This window comes from Plasmodium gallinaceum, assembly GCF_900005855.1.
Source record: "Plasmodium gallinaceum strain 8A genome assembly, contig: PGAL8A_v1_152, whole genome shotgun sequence".
Lineage (NCBI taxonomy): Eukaryota > Apicomplexa > Aconoidasida > Haemosporida > Plasmodiidae > Plasmodium > Plasmodium gallinaceum.
In genome coordinates this window covers 1313672-1335590 of record NW_021628316.1, presented here as the reverse complement: position 1 = coordinate 1335590, position 21919 = coordinate 1313672, and the positions used below count along the sequence as shown (strand labels likewise).

General features: G+C 19.3%; 3 protein-coding genes across 3 annotated transcripts; 1 reads left to right on the top strand and 2 right to left on the bottom strand.

The window, feature by feature from the left end:
• Nucleotides 1-968: 968 nt before the first annotated feature.
• PGAL8A_00533700 (clathrin heavy chain, putative) lies at nt 969-6806 on the bottom strand (the record flags this gene model as incomplete). The annotated part of the gene is made up of 1 exon (XM_028674181.1): nt 969-6806. The coding sequence occupies one exon, from the start codon at nt 6804-6806 to the stop codon at nt 969-971; it is 5838 nt and encodes a 1945-aa protein (XP_028530560.1).
• Nucleotides 6807-8903: 2097 nt separating this feature from the next.
• On the bottom strand, nt 8904-16544 carry PGAL8A_00533600 (formin 2, putative; the record flags this gene model as incomplete). The annotated part of the gene is made up of 1 exon (XM_028674180.1): nt 8904-16544. One exon carries the CDS (start codon nt 16542-16544, stop codon nt 8904-8906), a length of 7641 nt encoding a protein of 2546 aa, XP_028530559.1.
• A 3149-nt stretch (nt 16545-19693) lies between these two features.
• Nucleotides 19694-21793, top strand: PGAL8A_00533500 (conserved Plasmodium protein, unknown function; the record flags this gene model as incomplete). The annotated part of the gene is made up of 1 exon (XM_028674179.1): nt 19694-21793. One exon carries the CDS (start codon nt 19694-19696, stop codon nt 21791-21793), a length of 2100 nt encoding a protein of 699 aa, XP_028530558.1.
• Between the last annotated feature and the right edge of the window lie 126 nt (nt 21794-21919).

Below are 21919 nucleotides of genomic sequence, written 5' to 3'. Positions count from 1 at the left end.
ATATTTTTTATTTTATTATTTTTTTTTTTTTGAAATTTTGGTAAATATGATTAAGTTTTCTCTTTTTTTTATCTTTCTTTTCTCATCATTTTGTAAAATCTTGAATCTATTATTAATTTTTTTTTTTTTTTTTTTTTATATGATTATTTATTTGCACTTTTTTTTTCTTTATTAAATATAAAAAAAAATAAGAATATTTCTATTAATCACACATTTTTCACATATATATAAATATCCCCTTTTATATTAGTTTGCAAAAAACTATATATTTTATTTTCTACATGGCAAAAGTAAAAAAAAAATATATTTATTTGGAATGTTTTAATAATATAATTTGAATATAATCTTAATAAAAATTATTACATTTTACTAGTTTTAACAAAATAAAAATAAATGTTTTGAAATTTTTTGATTTCCGTATTTAATGATATAATAATGAAAATATTTAAAAAAGAAATAAATGTAGAATTTTCACATTAAAAAAAAAAAAAAAAAAAACAATTAAATAAACTATTTAATGCTTTTTTATATATTTGTTTTGTATTATTATTTTTATTGCATATTTAGTATTTTATAATGTATTGAATATTTAGGTTTGATTAAAAAAATTATATAAAAAAAGAATAAAACTGTATACCTACATATAAAAAAAAAAAAAAAAAAAAAAAAAACGAAATTTAACAGAATAGAATATTAAACATTTTAATGTAAAGATAAAAATCCTCAAAAAACTATTTTTTTATAAATTTTTTTTTTTTACGTCTATTTTTTTACTTTTTTATAAAGTGTATATGAACAAAAAAAAAAAAAAAAAAAAAATTTCGTATAATGTAATAGCTTTAAAATATATATACATTTATAAATATATAATAATATTAAAAATTATTTGTTTATTATTATTTTATTTTACTATTTTTTTTTTTAATTATAAAGTATTATGTTTTAATTTATGTTTACTAATTTCTATTTTAAAAGTTTGTATTATTATTAAACATGTCATACTTATCAAATTGAGAATTATTTGACATATAATTATTTTGAGGTGGCATAATAGATAAATTATTGTTTAGAGAATAATTAAATTGATTTGATATTGAGGTAGCAGAATAGTCATTTGGAGCTGATTTATTCATCTTTTTTTCTTTTTGCATATCTTCTATTTGTTTTTTCATAATGTCTATTTGATTTGTGTAATCACTAACAATTTGAATGAAGTACAGCATAGCTTGATCAGTAAAACCACTAGACCATATAATCTCTAAAATATAATCTGGTTTTAACAAGTCATAACAAACAATTAAACAAGCACAAAATGCTTCTTTATTGTTGATTTCAATAAAATAATTTATTAAGTCTTCTATATATGTATTATTTTTTGATACTCTAGCTATTTCAATTGCATCCTTATACTGTTCTTCTTTTTTTGATAAATTAATTGCTTCTTTGTACTTTTTGTTTTTTTTATATAATAGAGAAGCAATTCTTCTCATTTCTGGAAGTTTATGATTTTCTAACTTATTAATCAAATTCATTTGGTTAAAATTATCATATTCGTCAATAGAATTTCTTAAACTGATATAATCATCATTTTGCAAATAAATTTCATTTAATGTTTCGTTAACAGCTGTAATGTTTTGGGCTTGTATATCTTCTAAATATTTTTGTATTAATGGCAAATTATTAGATTTTTTTAACGTTTGAACTAACCTATTATTATCAATTTTATTTTCTAAAATTTTTAACAAGTTATATAAACTTAATGGATGTTCTTCAATATAAAAATCTATAACTTTATGTATAATATCGCTGTTTGTTACTTTATGAATAACTTGCATAAAAGTATCGGGTGTGTAAGCAGTAGGTGAGTGTTTAATGATAGTATCTACAGCTAAATTATATTCATCATAAGATATATATAAATATACAGCTTCTTTTAATAAATATTCATTTTGACAAACATCAATTAATTTTCTAGTATTAATTTTATTAGCATAATTTCTTATGAATTCCATTAATTTTTCAGGTTTATATTTTGCATACAAAATACCTAATTCCGTATATATACCAACATGTGCTCTTTCATTATTTAATCCATTTTCTAATAAGCTCATTAATTCATTTATATATTTTTTTTTTTCATAAATTTTAATAATTTCATCTAAATGATCTGCATGCATAATTAATTGTAAACCGGCAGTGTGTGCATATTTTAGTTGCTTTTCTTTCACGCAAATAAAATTTACTTCTTTCCATGTTTTCAGACTTTTTGCTTTTTTAGCTGCTTCTATAGCTAAAGAATATTCTTTTAACCTTAAATAACAAATAGTTAATTTCTGATTGTTAGGAATGTTACTATATAGAATTTTAGCTACTTCATATTCTTGTTCTTTATATAGTCTATCACCTATAAGTTGTAAGTTGGCTGAATTAGTACTGTTAATAAATTTTGTCATTTCTGTTGTTTTTTTTAATTTTGCATATGCATATAAAAGTTCAGAGTCTACTAAAACATCTTTCAATGAATTTTGTTCTCTTAGTGTATTTAAATAAGTTATTAAATGTTCATAATAATTATTTTGTATGCATTTTTCTATCACTTCTTTATAAGCTTCTGGATTATTTGACTTTACAAAGCTATCAATAGCATCAATAATTTTATTTAATTTCAACTGTGCCTTACCTAATATAAACCACACATCGCTATTATTACATTTTTGTGCAAATTCAATTGCTCTATTCAAATCGTCTTCATAATTTGTTACATTAAATGTGGATTTATTTTCTTCATCGTCATCATAATTATTAAAAGTATCGCTAGGTAGCTTATTATCATTACTTTGATCAAAATTTATGTTATTTTTACTTATTAATTCATTGTTACTGTAGTTTTCATTTTTATCTCGGTAATCATATTCAGCAAAATGATTTAAATATTCATCATTGTCATTATCATTATCATTTTTTCTTAAAAACATATTTTCTTTATTATTATTATATGAACTAGTATCATTAGATAATTCATTTATGTTTCTATTTTTTATATTATCATATAAAATACTATCTAGTAAAACTGAAATAGCAGAAGTATAGCAATTAAATTTTTTATAAATAACAAATGCTTCTTCTCTTAATTTGTAATCATAAGCAATAGAAGCGATTTGAGGACCTGAAAAATTATCAAGACGATTAATATATTCCATAACCTTATCTGAATCTGATTTTATAGCAGTTAATATTAAAAGATTTTGTAAATTTTTATTATCACTAAATTCACTATTATGCAAAACTATTTTCTCTAATAATTCAATTAATTCGCTACTTAACTTTTTTTCAATAAATGCTTTTACAGTTACAGTTATTTCTTCTGCATTATTTGATTCAATGAGTGTTGATCCTATAACTTGATCAATCACATTTTTTCTATATTTATTTGATTCATCTAAGACTATCTTCCAAAGTTCAATAGATTGTCTTGAAACTAAATATCTTGCTTGTAATTTAAAAAGCCCATTTTTACTTGTTATATTAATAAGTTCCTCATCACATTCTCCATTAGATCTTTCATAAGCAGTATATGCTAAATGCGGATCTAAATCCTCACAATACTTACCTATCATTTTCTTATCATAAAAATTATTGTTTTTTAAAAAATTCTCTGGATCCTTATTTAAATCTATATATATCTTAGCTAAAGCATTGTGTAATTCAATATTCTCATAACCTTCATTTGCTCTACTTTCAAGCCATGGAAGCAATAGTTTAAGTCTATTTCTTTTTTCTGCTATCTCTATTAAATTTCCTATATTGGATATATTTTTTATATTATTAAGTATATTTAAAAGAAAATCTTCAGAAGCATCTAAGTCTAATAAAACTCCTATAACTTTATGCGCATTATTAGGATTAACTTTTAACACATATACTTCAATGTATTTTAACAAACTATTTCTATATAAATATTCCGCTAATTCTTCAATATAATTATGAATATCACATACATATATTAATGGGCGTGGATCTGATAACTTACATTCTTTTAGAAAGTTTTTTATTTGTTCAGGATTGTATTTAGCATTTTTATCTTTACAAATTCTATCCAATTCTTGAATATTATTTATTTTTACACATGCTTCGATATATTTAAACATAATATAATGAACATCTTCAACTTTTAAATTATAATTTGTCTGTTTATATGGTGTTGTAATTTCAGAAGTAAGTAAGATGGAAGAATTAACGTCATTTATATTATTATAAGATAATGTGTTATTATTTGATGATAAATCGTCATTACTATTATTTGTTAAATTCGGTAATTCATTTAAAATAGAACTAACAAAATAAAAAATCCCTTCATAATTTTTATTTTCTTCAAATTTGTTAATAATTTTTTTTATTCCTATTTTATTATAATATTGTACACAAATAGAAATAATAACATCCATATTTACTTTATTACCTTTCATTAAGTCAAATAATATATCCTGACAGACGGTATCACTTAGTGTAGAAAAATAATTTTTTATCCATTCAAGAGATATTCCTTTATTTATTGAAGTATTATTATTATCAAATGTATTATTAATACTTCCATTTTTTTGAAAGCAGGTAGATTTATTAATAACTCTTTTTATATCATTTAAATTGGTATAATTCTCTAATGCCCTTTGATATAACCCTTTTTCTTCACATAAATAAGCTATTTTATTTTTATCATAATATGTAAAAATATCCATTTGAAATAAAGTTTCTGCTACTTGAACATTGTTATATAAGTTAAATTCAAACAGTTTTGTTTGCAAATTTTTATGTTCTGGTTTATTATCTTTTAAATAATCTAATAATAAGGATGTAGCTTCTTGTAATCTTTTTTTACTCAATAAATAATCAACTATGCTATTTATATCAAATTGAATATTATTTTCACATAAAAATTTTATGTAATGAACAGCTATTTCACTATTACTGCTTTTGTTAAGTTTGTTATCATTAGAATTGCCACTATCATTAAAGAAATCCATCGTCTCATTTTTTGATGAGTTACTTAAATCCCCTGAAGAACTTGCATCCTTATCATTAACAGATGAGAAATCATAATTAATTATATCAATAAATATATTGACATAATCAAAGTTAAACTGTTTAAAATTATTTGTATAACTCAATACATTATTAAACATATTTAAAAGACAATAAGTAGAAACTATCTTATTATGTGAATCACATCTTAAATAAATATTTAATGCTAAACGTAAATCTAACACTTTAACTAAATCTCCCAATTCTTCTGAGTACGTTAATTTGTCATCTTTTATCCATTTTTCTAAATATTCCTTTTTTTTTTGTAAAACAACAGGTTTTACTAATTCAATAGATTCATAAGAATTTAATTTGTCATATTCTAATAAAACGGAGAAATAGAGAAGAAGGGGAGATAGTTGACCTGAGGTATTTTTAAATGACTTAAAGCTATTAAGCACTTGTTGTGTTCTTAAAGGTGGAATAATTCTAATATCTACATTTTTTTTATTCATAATTAAAATGGCTTCTGATATGGAATTAGAATATTCTTCATAAATTTTAGGATTCTTCATTAAACATATAATTTTTGATGCTTTTTTGAAATCCATTTCATTAATACATTTTTTATATGCTGATATATAATCACATCCTGGATATCCATACTTATAACATAAATTCTTTATAATTTTGTCCTTAAATTCTATATTGGATAATTTCAAATAATTTATTAAATGTAAGTAATTTATTGTAATGTAATAAATTTTTCCTTTTTTATTTACTGCATAAATACCTTCTCCATTTTTACTTTCACAACATATAAAAATATTATCCTCGCTAATTTTTTCTTTTATAATTAAACTTAATGTACCTTCATCAAATATATATACATAACTACATTTAGTAACAACATAAATCAACCCTTGTAAAGTATTCATATTGATGTAAATAGGAAAATCATTTAAATTTTCATTCACTAAATTAATTTCTTTAACAACTTTATATGGTATATTTCCTTCAGTCTTGTTACTATATATATCCATTAAATGCAACCTTGATATATTTGAGTTTTTTTTTTTTTCAATAAAACAAAACAATGGCTTCATATCCCAATTATCAAAAATAAATGAGCCAAAACATCCTATAAATCCTTCAATGGTTTGATGCAACTTTTTTTCACATGAATAAAGTTGCATATAACCATCTATGCTTTTTCCTTGATCTTGTGTAGATATACCACATAAAATACACCATTTCATTTCTTTATCTGTTGCATAATACAATATTTGTGAATTATTATCAATAAAAACTTGTGCTTTTTCAAAAATTTTTACTAAATTATTATTATCTTTATTTTTTTTTGAGTTATGAATGTCTATGTTCCAATGATAAACATTTTTTTCACAAACAATAACAATGGTATCATTATTTATCCATTTCCAGTAATTCATATATTCATTTAAATTTAGAGAGCATATTTTTTCCTTAGTTTCTATATTAAAAACTTGTAAAAAAACAGTATTAACATTTTTAATAGTACCCCTTAATGCCAGTATTGGGTCATTTGGATGAATAATAACACTTTCAGCTTTCATATATTTACGAGAATTAGTCTTATTATGTAAATTTATAACTACTACTTGTGTATTATCATTTACATTTTCTTTAACACATATATATTTATCACCTTCAATAGAAACGTTACCTAAACGAAAAGATTCATTTTGAATATTATAATTAGTCAGATTATCAGCAAGCGCAACAGATAATGGATTATTTTGATTCATTATTTCTAATATTTACTTATTTATATACAAAAAATTATAAACATTCAATAAAAAAAAAAAAAAAATTGTAAAAAACAAAACTATGAAAAAGGTAAAATTAGAAAAAATTATATAATAATAAGATTAATAATTATAAAAAATAAAAAAAAATTTCATTACAAAATTTACTATGTTTTGTTTTAGAACATTAAAAAAAAAAAAATAAAAAAATGTATATTTCAAAAATTTGTAAAAATTACACTAAAACTACTGTATTTTTTTTTTTTAAATTTTAAATAAAAAAATAAGAGAAGAATTATATAATTAATATTTTAAGTGTTTTTTCTATATATCTCTTCAGATATTAAAATTTTTTGTAAAGTATTTTTTTTTTTTCTTCATGTATCTTTATACATATTATCGCTATTTTTTTTTTTTTTTTTTATTTTTATTTTAATGTATTAAAATACATCTTTAAAAATTGAAGATAATATATAATAATTTAAATATATCTTATTTTTTTAACATAAAAATTTTTAATATTTATTTTTCTTTCACAAAAATGTAAGATCTATTTATAAACAATATGTGCATATATATAAATGTAATATATATATATATATATATATATATATAAATATATATAAATTTTTTTTTTACACAAAATGCAACTATTTCCACTTTAAAAATTATAAAGGGCAACAAATAACATTATTAAAATTATAAAAATAATAATATCTTAATTATTTTTTAGATAAAAATCTTCGATAAAATTTATATTTATTTTTTTAAAAGTGTATGTACTAAAAAAAAAAAAAAAATGAAATAGTAAAATGTAAAGGTTATTAAAAAAAATAAAAATAAAAAAGGTATATTATACAAGTATATTTAGTTTAATTATTACATTTGTAAAAAAAAAAAAATCTCTTTAAAAACACTTTTTTAAAAAAACAGCTGAAATAATTAAATATATATATTAAAAAGATTATACCTAAATCTATTAAAATATATGTATTTTTTAAAAAAAAAATTTTAAGTCTTTACTTTATGTTTCAAAATCTTTATTTCTATTCTTTGCTATTTGTTAAAATTTAAATAATAAAAATATGATTTTAGTTTTTTTTTGAAAAAAATACTTCTTGTTATATTTAGAAAAAAAAATTGTATTTTATACAAATATGACAATAAACAATATTAAATAGTTAAAAATTTTAAAAAAATAAAAATTAATTCCTAACAAAAATAAAAGTAAAACTATAAAAATTTTAAAGAGTCTTTTATCTTATTAGAAAACAAAAAAAAAAGTTGTAAAAGTAGAAAATATGAAAAAAGATAAACTAAATACTTCCTTCAAAAATACACAAACAAAAATAGAAAATTCATAATAAAAAAGTATACATATATTTAAAATTTTTTTTTTTTTTTAAATGAAATTTATGCAACAAATTGAAGATAAAAAAAGCTAATTTTACAATAAAAAATTTAGATATGTAATATAAATAAATTATGTAAAAATACATAATATATAATTAATTATATTTATTTTAATATTTTTTTTTTTTTTTTTTTTTTTTTTTTTTATTTCCTTAATTCTTAAACAAATTAATATAAGGAATTAAATATAGACAATTTATTAATAACTTAAAACTTTAATTTAAACAAATGGTTCTATTAAAAAAAATTATCTTCATAATTTTTTTTAATTATTTTATCTATTAAATAATGTAATAATACTAATAACATCTGCACTTTAATATCATAATTTTTTAGGCGTACCAATTATATCCATTGAAAAAGTAATGTACTCCATCATGTTATGATATTAAATTTACAAAATTTTTGCTTTAACTAAATAATAAATATCTTCTACTTGTATTCTGTTTTTATATTTTTATTTTTAATATATAGAACTCAACATGTTCATATATATTTTTAATTGCATAAAAAAAAAAAAAAAAAAAATGTCTTGTTCTATACATTTTGAGATTAAAGAAAAGCGTTATAAAAATATTAAATTATACCAATTTGGAGATTATTACTTTTTTTTTTTTTTTTTTTTTTTTTTTTTTTTCACTCTTTTTATGTTATTCTTCAAATAATTATTTAATCTTTATTATTTTAAGATTTACATATTTTATGAACATTTTCATTTTTCATTTCATTAATATCATTATTTTCATTTATTATATCATCAGTATTTTTATTTTCATTTATTATATCATCAGTATTTTTATTTTCATTTATTATATCATCAGTATTTTTATTTTCATTTATTATATCACCAATATTTTTATTCTCAAGTATTTTATCATCAGTAATTTTATTTTCATGTATTTCATCATGAATGTCTTTATTTTCATTCAATTTATCATTAACACTTTTATTTTCATTTATTTTTTTGTAAGAGTTTTCTATATATACTTCATCAGCATTTTTAATAAAAATTTCTGTTTTATTTTTATTATGTTCATTGTATTTATATTTATCATTATCTTCTTTTTCTTTAATATTTTCTGATATATCCTCTTTACATTTTTGGTTATCCAAGTTTTCAGTGTTACTCCTAATAAAATGTTTATTTGAACTTTTTAAGGCAGCTTTATCTCGTATATCATTCAACAATTGAGTTCTAAGTTGAAACATTGCACTTTTGCTGCTATCATTTTTTAAACTACTTTTAGATTTGTTAATTTTTAATTTACATTCACTTTTTTCTGTTTTTAAAACTTGTTCATTTTTTGTAACCGTTTTATTTAATATATTCGATAATTTTGAATTATTTTTTTTTTTACTAAAAACACTATAATAATCATCTAATAAGTTTGGGTCATTTAATAATATGGAATATTTTTTTGGATTAGATAGAATATCTTTGTAACATTTTGTAAAATTATCAACAATAGATGATAATATTATAAAAATATTTTCTAAATTACCATTCTTTGCCATATCTTCTCCTAAATAAATGCTCAACTCATATACACATTTTTTTGTCTCTTCATACATATTTTGAACTTTTAAAAATTTTTTTTCACTGTCTTCTAATATAATTTCCATTTTTTCTTTAAAAATACCTTCGTAATTGGATTTCAGTTGTGTTTTAATAAAATTTATTTCTTTATCTAAAGATATTAAAAGAATATCAACGGCTTCTGACGACATTTTCGATGCAACTAATACTGTTCCCAAATCATTTTCTAACCAATTCATATTTAAACTTGGTAGATACATGCATAAGGTGACAGTAATATAATGCAAAGAAGTAATTGAACTATCAACAGAAGATTTAAATTCACTTAATTTTAAAACAGATGATAGAGTAAATCCTAGTGCTACTAAATCTTCATTGTCATTAATACCATAATTAACATAATTACCCCATTTTAAAACAGCTTTTAATAAAGATCTTAATCTTACACTTGATCTTACTTCTTTTACAGCTTTATCATAAACAAATAAATCATTTTTTATTTCATTAATCATTTTTTCATATTTTAAAGAAAATAAAGAAATTTCAATTTTAGGACGACATTTATCTAAATTAACAAAGGGGATAAGTTTCCTTTCGACATCTCTAAAATTCTCTGGTTTAATATTTTCATTTTGTAATTTTTTCAGTATACCATCGCTTTCTTCTTTTGTTGGCAAAATGTGTAATACTTTTTGCAGAAATTCTATGCTCATATCTTCAAGATCAAAAACATTTATTTTATCAACTATTTCTTGTGTACTCATGGGGAATCTCAATAGAATACCAATATTTTGAGCCCTATTTCTATCTAGTACTGTAATTAATTTTTCATCTGGGTTTTTTTTTTTTTCTTCCATTTCTTTTTTTTTTATTATTTTTTTTTCTGATTTTACTCTCGCAAATAATTTATGAACTGCTTTAGTATCAATTAAATTATATTTTATTTCTTGATGTTTTATTTCGTTGAAGACTGTTCCTTCTATTTTGTGAGTTGGTAATAATTGCCAATGTAATTTAATTCCTAATGGCCTTTTTTCTGGTATTTTTTCCGACTTTTTTAAGGAAAAATTAGGTGGACATTTTTTTAAGGAAAATTTGGATTTTTCTTTCATACTATTTTTATTTAGAAGAAATGGAGGTGGACATGGGATTTTTTTAACAGATTTTTTTGTAAGTTCATTTTTAGATATCATTTCCTTTATAGTAGTGTCTTCTTTTACATCTCCTGGTGTATTATCAATTTTCTCTTTCAAAATAGAAGCTTTTAATAATGAAGCAGGAAGTGGTGGTGGAGGTTTTTTTTCTCTTGATTTTTTTAACAGTGTTTCAACAATATTAGCTGTCTTTTGTTTATCATTAACTAATTTATAATCTTTTTTTTCAATTTCTTTTTCTTCAATTTCTTTCTTTTTAATTTCTTTTTTTTCAATTTCTTTTTCTTCAATTTCTTTCTTTTCAATTTCTTTTTCTTTAATTTCTTTCTTTTCAATTTCTTTCTTTTCAATTTCTTTCTTTTCAATTTCTTTTTCTTTAATTTCTTTTTCTTTAATTTCTTTCTTTTCAATTTCTTTTTCTTCCATTTCTTTCTCTTCAACCTCTATTTCTTCAATTTTTTTTTTTTCAATTTCTTTTTCTCTCAAGTTGGAAAAAGAAATTAAAGATGCTCCTACAACCGATGTAGAATACGTAGAAGTGGTAGACTTATCACTTACAATACTTAATGTTGATTCAGTACAATTTTTTTCATTAATTTTTCGGTACATTTTTGTTATATCATTAATTAAAAAATCTTTATTTAAATTATCTTTATTTATAATATTTTCTTTTTTATTTGATTTTTGAGTTTGATTTGAATTCAATGTATATATTAATTGTTCTGATTCATCAACAGGCTCAATGAATAATAATGGCATATTATCATGAGAACTTGAAGGAGAAGAATCATTAATTTTTAATTTAATCAATTCTCCACTTGGAAATTTTGCATAAAAAAATTTTTTTTCTCCTATTTTTTTTAATACATGATCATCATTCTTAATATGATTTACCTTTTTTAATTGTTCATCCCCTATTTCAATGTCATTTATTGCTTTTTCCTTATTTTTTAATTTTCCTTCTTTATTTATATCATATATATCTTTTTCTTTTTTTAAAAAATTATAATCTCTTTTTTTATTAATAATTTGATCTTCTTTCTCCTCATAATCAGATTTGTCTATATGAAATTTAGCAATTTTTATTCCATCAATGCTTGTAATTTCTGAAGTTTCTTTATTTGAATATTCATTTTTTGTTTCATTTTTTATCTCTTTTTCTTCTTTATTATGAACATTTTCTCTTAGATGATCAAATGAACTTGATTTCTCATTTTCCTTGTCTTCTATTTTCAAAATATTTTCTTCACTTTCGAGCTCTTTTACATTTTTTAAATGAATACTTTTAAAATAATAATTATTTTTTTCATAATATGCAATATTTACGTGTCTTAAACAATCTTTAACACTTACATCTTCAATATTATCTAAGCATCTTGATGAACCTTTTGATGTTTCACTAATTATATTATTATAATCTAAAGTTCTTTTAAATTCGCAACTAGATTCAGGAGCCTCATTTAGTGATGATTTGTATTTAATAGGCTTTTCTTTTTTTAATATGTCTAATCCCCAGACAGATAAAATAAAATTAAGAGATTTATTTAAATCATTATTACATAACTTTAAAGAAAACAGAATTTTTAACTTCGATAACTTAGTTGTTTTTTTTAAATAATTTACCAATGAAACACTAACTTTTACAACATGATTTTTAACAAAGCTACACAAATTCTCTGAAGGTTTTGTAATAACTTCAAATTGTCTTTGTAAAAAATCTTTCAAAGAAATTAAATTAGATATGGATTTTTTTGATGTTAAAAGGGAACACAAATTTTGCTTTTTACTTAATGAAAATTTATCTTCTCTATTTTTAAACCCAAATAAAGATGTTAACATTTGAGTTATGTTAGTTGCGTTGTATTTTAATTTTGATTCTTTTTCATTATACAATGTATATACATTGTAATGCATTTTTGAATTAAAATCCGACTTTTTGCTACCATTAGTTTCTAAAGTATTTTTTTGTTCTTTTGTTTCTATAAGTTGATATTCTTGTTCATCCTTTTCTTGTATTTGTTGCTCTTCATCCTCTTTACCTTTTTTCTTGTTTAACTCGGTACTATTTATTCTTTTTTTTGTATCATCTTTTATTTCCTCTTCACTCCAACAATCTTCTATTTTTTTTTTTTTTTTTTTTTCTATAGAATTATGTTTCTCAAAATAGTTATAATTTTTTTCGGTAAAACAGGGACATTTTAAATCATCATGTAATTTATGTATTACATGTTCACATTCATTTGAGACATAAAATTTTTTTTTTTCAAATTTTTTTAATTCTTCTAAATCATCAAATTTGTTATTGCTTTTTAAATATTTCTTGTAAGCATTTAAAGAATCTTTTTTTGTAGCCACATCTAAAACAATTGATATTTTCATGTTATCCGGTATATAATTTTCATAATTGTTGTTAATGTCTATATCATCTTTTCTTATATGAATAATTTCTGAAGAATTTTTTTTTAAAAAACCCGTATGAAATGAAAAAGAGCATGGAAACCCTTTACTGAATTTATCTACATTTTTGTGACCTATCAGGATTAAAATATCTCCACATATGATATGTTCTTTAGCATTCCCTTCTGAGTCATGAGTAAAATCGATAGTTATGTATTTTTTTTTATTTTTTTCATATGATGATACAATATTATAATTTAAGTTATTACATTTTAAAAAATATTCATAACCATATTTAGAAGTTGATAATTTTGTTTTATCTTCTAATTTTTTCTTTTTTCTATTTTTTTTTAAAAAACCATATTTTTTTTTATCCTTTTTTTTATTCTTCTTTTCACCCTTTTCTTTTTCCTTATTTTTTTTTTCTTCAATTATTACTTTTCCATTTTTCATAAATTTATTCATGTTTATCTTATCATTGGAAATAATAGACTTATCTGAAGAAAAAGAGTTATATTTATTTTCTTTAAAGTTATCAAAAATTTTTTTTTTATTATGGATTATATTTTGTATCTTGCTTCTTTTAAAGTCTTTACTTTTATTCATCTCTTCATTTTCATGTTCAAACGAATCTCCTGAACTCATTTTAGAAGAACAATGTGAAAAATTTTTACGAGTTGAAAAAACATTAGCTATTTTTTTCATTTTATTTGTTAAATGAAAGCTACGAGTTTTCGATGGATCAGCTGTATTTCCTTTTTTACTTTCTTCTGATTCTATTCTTGAATGTTTTTCAGAAATTTTATTTCTATTACTAAATGATTCTCCTGCAGAATTTTCATTATATACATTAAAATAGTTCTTTAAATTATAGTCAGAAGATGTTCTTAATAATTTTTTTTTTAACGTAATAAATCCTTTTTTATGCGTTTCTTCTGATAAACCTTTATTCATTTTTTTCTTAAAATTTGGTAAATCGTAATGCATATTAGATGCACAATTAATTTTTAGATTGTTTGAATTACTATTTTCTGGATAATTCGGAAAATCATAACTAAAAATTTTTTTATAAATCATCTCATTATTTTTATAAAAATAGTCATTTTTATTTAAAATCATACTTTTATTGCTATTCATTTTTTGAAAATTTATACTCTTCATTTTTGAATCTAATTTATTTTTTCCCTCTTCTTTAAAAGTATACTCAGATAAATTTTTACAATTCAATTTATATTCATTATTTTCATCTTCACCTAATTCTGATTTCATTTCATTTAAATTATCTGACCCACATTCTTCATATCCGTCTTCTGATATACCATCTCTTGATTCTTCATAATCTGAGCATTCATATGTGCCTTCTTCTGATTCATGTTCTGAATAAAAATCTAAATTAAAATCCTCATTATCCTTATAAATAATTTCATAAACCTCAATTGAAACAGAACACAAAGCATAATCAGTAAAAATCATGCTATTTAATCTAAAAGCATTATTTTCCACTTTTTTATTCTTATTTTTTATTAACTCATTGAAATAAAAAAAATATCTTTTATGAGATGGCTTCCAATAATCAAATGGCATCCAAAAGTGATGATCTTTTACTCTTTTACTATTTTTATAAGTTTCTCTATTTATTAGTCCAAAACCCCAAGAATTTGAAAATTTTGCTTTTTTTTTATTTTTAGAATTATCTAATTCATTATCATATATTCCACTTTTACTATTTAAATTTAACGTGTGATACTGAATTTGGTTAACACATTCAATAGGTTCCTCATTATATCCATTCTTAGAATTGTGATTTTCCTTTTTATTTAAATTATTTATAAAATTAGTGTTATTCTCTAAATTATCTTGATTATTAAAATTATATATTTTACATGACTCAGAAGCTTCTCTTTTTTTATTATAATCTGCATTTGAAAAATAATTACCACTATTATTATTATTATTATTATTAGAAAATTCGCTGTAGTTTATTTCATCATATTTTTTATGTAATATATCAAACATACCATCAGATTTTTCATAAATATAGTTGTTGTCATATTTACTTGTGAAATAACTAGAAGATACATCAGTATTTATATTTTCCTCTTCATCATCATCATTATTATATATTTTTGATGATTTATATAAAATTTCTTGAATTTGACCTAATGTTAAAGAATTATCTATGGCTAACATAACACAAGAAAAAATGAGTAAAATAAAAGAGCTAGTTTTATGATAATTTATAATAGCAAAATTATCTTTTTTATTGAAATTTAGCCATAATAATATAGAACTACAAATACTTAAAATATATTTTAAATTTGGATACTCTTTTTCACCAAAAGCATAATCAATAATTTGCGATTCGAAAAAATTTTCATATTCTTCTTCTAAAGTTAAATTATTACCATGTATATCCCATATAACATATGACTGATAAAACATAGAATTCGGTGATTTACCAAATGTACTTAAATCGTAATAACATTCATTTATTTTTATTAAATTTTTATAATTCACATTTTTTTGATTTTTTTTTATATCTACTTTTTTTAATAGATAATCTATATTTGCAAATACATTTTTATTATATAATTCTAATCCCCTATAATAATAATTTATAGGTGGATCATTTAAATATTCACTTGATATTCTTTCTAATACTTTTATATAATTAGATAAATGATATACATTATTAATTTGTAATTCAACATTTTTAGGTAATCTCCATGGTTTTTTCATAACTAGTAATCTCTTTGATATTTGAAATAAATATGATTTTGTGTATTTATGTCTTATTTCATCTGGTACTAGAAAATAATTTGTTAAATTTAATCCTGTTATTTGATTATATTTACTATCATCAAATTTATTTTTGTACAAATGTTCACTTTTTCTCATCCCATTATATATTTTTCTTTCAACATTCCCAAAATGATCATAAATAATTTTCTCTTTTTTTCCTATGTAATCATCTGATATATCACCTAAAACAAAATCCTTAAAATCAACATTTTCATTTTCCTCATACTTTTCAATATTTAAAAAATTCTTCACATTTTTTACTTTATTCATTACATTTTCTTTTTTTTTTTCATTTTCATTTTGGCTTTCTTTTTCTTCAATTTCCTTTTTTTTGTCATATTTTTTTTCTTTTTCATTTTTTATAATTTTTTCCTGTCCTTTTTTCAGTTCTTTTTCTTTTATTTTTTTCTTATTTCTTTCTAGGAGCTCTTTCATGCTAAATATTTATCATGTGATTTTTTTTTTATTAAATATAAAATTAATAATGAAATTAAAAAACATTAAAAACATTGAATTCTGAAAAAATTAATAATAATTATTTATATTACTGTTATTTTACAATCAATTTATTATCAATTTATTTTTTTTTTTATTTTATTAGTCTCTAAATAAAATTAAACTATTGCTGTATTTTTATTTACACTTATTTTCATTTTAATTTTTTTTATTAAAATTTTCTCCATGTTTTTATTTTGATCCTACCTTTATAAATATTATAAAAATAACAAAACATATTAATTATTTAAAAAAAAAAAAAAAAAAAAAAAAAACAACATTATTTTTTACTTTATTATTACATATAGAAAGACTTAACATGTGTGGGTCTTAAATATTAAGTGATTTAAAAAAAAAAAAAGTTTGGATCATGAATATATATGACACAATTAAAAAAAAAAAAAAAAAAAAGTGAAATAATAAAAATATAAAATTATAAAATATAAATTATCAAGTATTAAAATGTATAATATAGAGAAATAATAGAAATATTACAAATATACGTTCATAATTAAACAAAAATAAAAGTACAGAAAAACAATATAAATGAATGGTAAGATAAAAAAAAAAAAAAAAGTATTTTACAAGTAATATAGTTGGTTAATCATATTTTTGTTAAGTAAAATTCATATACAACAAAAAAAAAAAAATAAAATAAAATAAATAAAAATAAAATAAAAACTTTTTATAAAAAAATATATATTTATTGGAAATTTTGTAAATTATATATTATTAGTGCAACCATAATTACAATAATATATATATATACATAGTAATACATGTGTGATATGTTATTATTATTTATTAAATCTATAATTTCATGATATATGTGGGGATTTATTTTTATATTAAACGATTAATCATTTTTTACTAACAAGCACCAAAAAAAAAGAAAAAAAAAAAACTTGTATTTTTCTTTTTTTTATATATTTTACATTTTTTTGTTATTCTATTACAATTGAGAATTGAAAATAAGAAATCAATAAAAATAGGAAAAAAAAAAAAAAAAAAAAACACAAATTATTAGAAGAAAATGAATAACAAAAATTGTAATTTAACTTGTAAAAATAAAAAATAAAAATTTTATTTCTTGTAAATAATATATTAAGACTTTATATAAATAAATGTTTTAAATGCGCTTAAAATGTTTAATTGTGTGTTATTAAAAAGTTTGGAAATTCATATAAATTTCATTGAAAATGAAAAAGAATATATTTGAAAATTTACATGAAAAAAAAAGTTTTATATTAAAAAGTAAGTGTTTTGTATTTAACTTTTTAAAAATATATTTTTTTTTTTTTATTCATTGAGAAGCATAAATGATATTATAAATATATCATAAATTAAATGACATAAATTTTATATTTTTTTATTTTATAATTTTTAAAAAATTGTTATGCTTTAAGAGAATAAGTATTTATGTAAATTCAAAATTAAATATTATAGGGAATATATTTTTTTATTTAAAATAACAAAAAAAAAAAAAAAAAAAACATTGATAAAAATATAAAGATGAGGAAAAGTATTTTATTGTGTTTACTAATTAAAAAAAAAAATAAATGTAAGAATAAGTTTAAAAAATGGTAACTTTTTTTTTTCTTCAAGGATATATTTTACATATTTATGCTAATGAGCTTGTATTAATTCATATACAACATATAGATAATGAAATTAATAAACTTTTTATTTTATTTTTTTTTATATGTAATAGTGAAAGTATAATGTCGAATTATTGAACTTCAATTGAAAAAAAAATAAAAGATAAAAATATTTGTAATAAAAAAAATAAATATAATAAATAGCTATAGAATGAAATGAAATTTAAATTATGAGAATTTTTACTAAAATTTCTTTATCTTCTTTTTCGTCTTTTTAGACTATTAATAGGATTAAAATGAAGTACTCCGTTGTTTCGTTATAAAATTTATTAAAAGAAATAAAAAAATTAACAAATATAGATTCAAGAAAAACATGAATAAAAAAAATTTGTATATTATGATACATATATTTTTCCTGCTTTCTTTTTAAAAGTTTGAGTATAAAATTTATTTGATAAATAATATGTTTCTAAAAACATTTGAGATATTATTAAACACACGGGAAATTTTTTATTTTTTTTAATATTTTATTATTAAAATTTATGTTGAAAAATTCAACATGTAAAAAATCTAATGCCCATTTCTTTTTTTTTTTTTTTTTAATAATCATCTTAAATACATAAAAAATTAGTGTATTTCTATAAAAATTATTTTTTTTTCATTTAAAGTAGAAATATGTTAAAAATTTTTTATTAATATCTTTATACTTTTTATTTTATATATATTTTAATGTATTAAATAAAATATATTTTAAATATGAATATAAACAATATTCCAGGATAATTTCTTTTTTTTCTTTTTATTAAAAAATTTGAATGTTAAATATATATCATAAAAATTAAAAAGTGCAACATATTGTTTGTTATTTTTTTAATTATAATAGATTAAAAGAAATTTTTTTACTTTTATAGAAAGTAAAATATTATTTTGATTTAATTCAGAGTTCATACAAAAAAAAATTTATAAGAGGAAAAAGAGAGAGAAAAATGAAAATCATTTTCTTTAAAGTATGAAGCAAATTAGATACGTAGATTTGTATTAATAGTATAAATGAATTATAAATATATAAACAAATATAATTTTTAATATACATTTATCTAATTAAAGATAAGAAAAATAAATTTTCTTTTAAATAATGTAATTTCGAATTTCACAATAATTTATAGATTAATTTAGTTCTCTAAATCAGAAACTTGATATTTATTAAATTCATTATTTTTATTAGATATTTTTATATCATTTTTTTTTGAAATAAACATATAAAATTAAAAGAAAAAATTTTTATTATTTTTTTCCATTTTGTTTAAAAAATTCACAATTGTTTTCTTTTGTCTTTTTATCTTTGTTACATCTGTAAAGAATTATTTTAAATTTATGATGTTATATAGAGAAGAATTTATTAGTGATAGAATTGAATAGTTATATTCAAAATTACATAATTTTTTTATTCTTTATTTAAAAAAAATTATCATTAGAAAATAAAAAATAAAAATGAAAAAAGAATTTGAAGAATATAATAAAAAATATTTTCGGAATATTCAATTTATTTATGATTTTTTAGATAAAATTGGAATGGAGAAAAGTTTAGAGGAATTAAAAAATGAAAGTAAAATAAATTATATAAAAGATTATGATTCATATTTTTTAGATAATACAAATTATGATTCTGATAACAACATTAACAATAATGAGAATGATGATTTAAGTGACGATTTTGATATAAATTATACATTTCTTAATCAATGTATTAAAAATATGAATAATTCTATATTATGTAAGGCTATAGATAATTTTGAAAATATATTAAAAATAGAAATAGAAAAAAAAAATCAAGAAGATGAAATAGATAAAAAAGATTTCGGTAATGAAAATTTTTATATAAACAATAACAATTTTGTTCGAAAAAAAGAACACATATATCCATATGAAGATACAGAAGAGAAAAGAGATAAACAAAGTTGTAATAAAGAAGATTTAGAAAGTGAGTATATGAATATTAAAAATTACAACAGAAAAGAAGATAAGTCAGAAATTATGATAGACAATGAAGTTGAAGAAATATATTATGTAAAAAAAAATGAGAATTTAAAAGCTACATTTCCTAAATTTATGAATAATCAATTTAATGAAACAAAAGAAAATTTCATAAATGATAAACATCTAGGTAAAGATGAAAGTAGCTTTTATATACATTCATTTAAAAATGAGAATGAAATGAATGTTGACAATTATAATGGAAAATTGAAAAATGATGACTTAAAATATTCACAAAATGAATACAATGATAATATAAAAGAAAAATGTATAAGTGATAATATGAATTATTGGGATAATTATTTTTCATGTGAAAGAGAAATATGTAAAGAATTAAAAGTTAAATATAATAACAATTCAATAAATAAAGAAAAAAACGATAAAAGTTATTCTGAAACATCAAATATTTTAACTGTTAAATATATAGATATATATAATACATACACTGAGAAAGACAGGAAAAACGAGAATATTATTTTTTTTAAAAAGTTTCTTCCAATATTACTCTTAGTAGGTTATTCAGATAATCGTGTAAAATTATTTATGGTGCTTTATGAAAAAAAAAATGATAATGAAAATAATATAGAAGAATGTATCCATATGAATAAAGAGTTAGATAATATTTTATTAAGCTCACCGGTAATGTATATAGATATCAATTACAAAGACAATTTAGTTATTGTATCATCAATGAATGGGGAAATTTATCTTTGTAAGATAAATATGAATTGTATTATTAATTTAGCGAACATTGTTGAGTTAAATAATTCTGTTGATGATATAGTAAAAAATATAAAAAGAGATGTAAAATACATAAGTATTATAAAAAACTTTAAATATCATAATAAATATTCTATAAAATGTAAATTTAATGAGGATTATTCCTTATTTTGTTCCATATCAAATGATAAAAATTTAATAATTTATGAAAAAATAATAGATGATAATATGTCATCAGTTTTTTACGAAAAAAAAAAAATTATAGGATTACCCGAAATACCAACAAGCTTTTTATGGATAAAAGAAAATAACGGTAAGGAATCAATAATTGTTAGTATGCTTAATAGTAATAATATAATATTTCTAAATAGTAAAAATTATAATATAGAAAATAAAGTTTATTTATTTGATATAGGAGAAAAATATAACATTTTAAATTTAGCATATAACAAAAAAAAAAATATTTTAGTTGTATGCACAGATACTTCTAAAATACTAGTATATTCATTCATGAAAAAATCAATAATAAAAAAAATTTATGGTTGTGTATTAAATTCGCTTTCCTTTCCAACTATTGAATTGGATATAAATGGTAATAATATTTATGTAACATCTGATGATAAAATCAACGGAACATATATTTTAATTTTTGATATAAAAAGCGGAAATATTATAAATAATATAAATAACGGATACAAAATTAGGTGTTTTCAATTATTAAAAAAATTTATATGCCCATTTTATAATAAAATAAATTCAAATGATATTGAAGAAAATAAAAAATCATTACTTGTATTAGGTTCATTTGACAAAAAAATACATTTTTATTCCAACTAAATAATTATATTAATTATTTATCACTTAAACATATCAAATTCCATATTTCTATTATATCCCATTTAAGATATTTTTTTTTTTTTTTTTTTTTTTTTTTTTTTTTTTTTTTTAAAATAAATTCCCTTT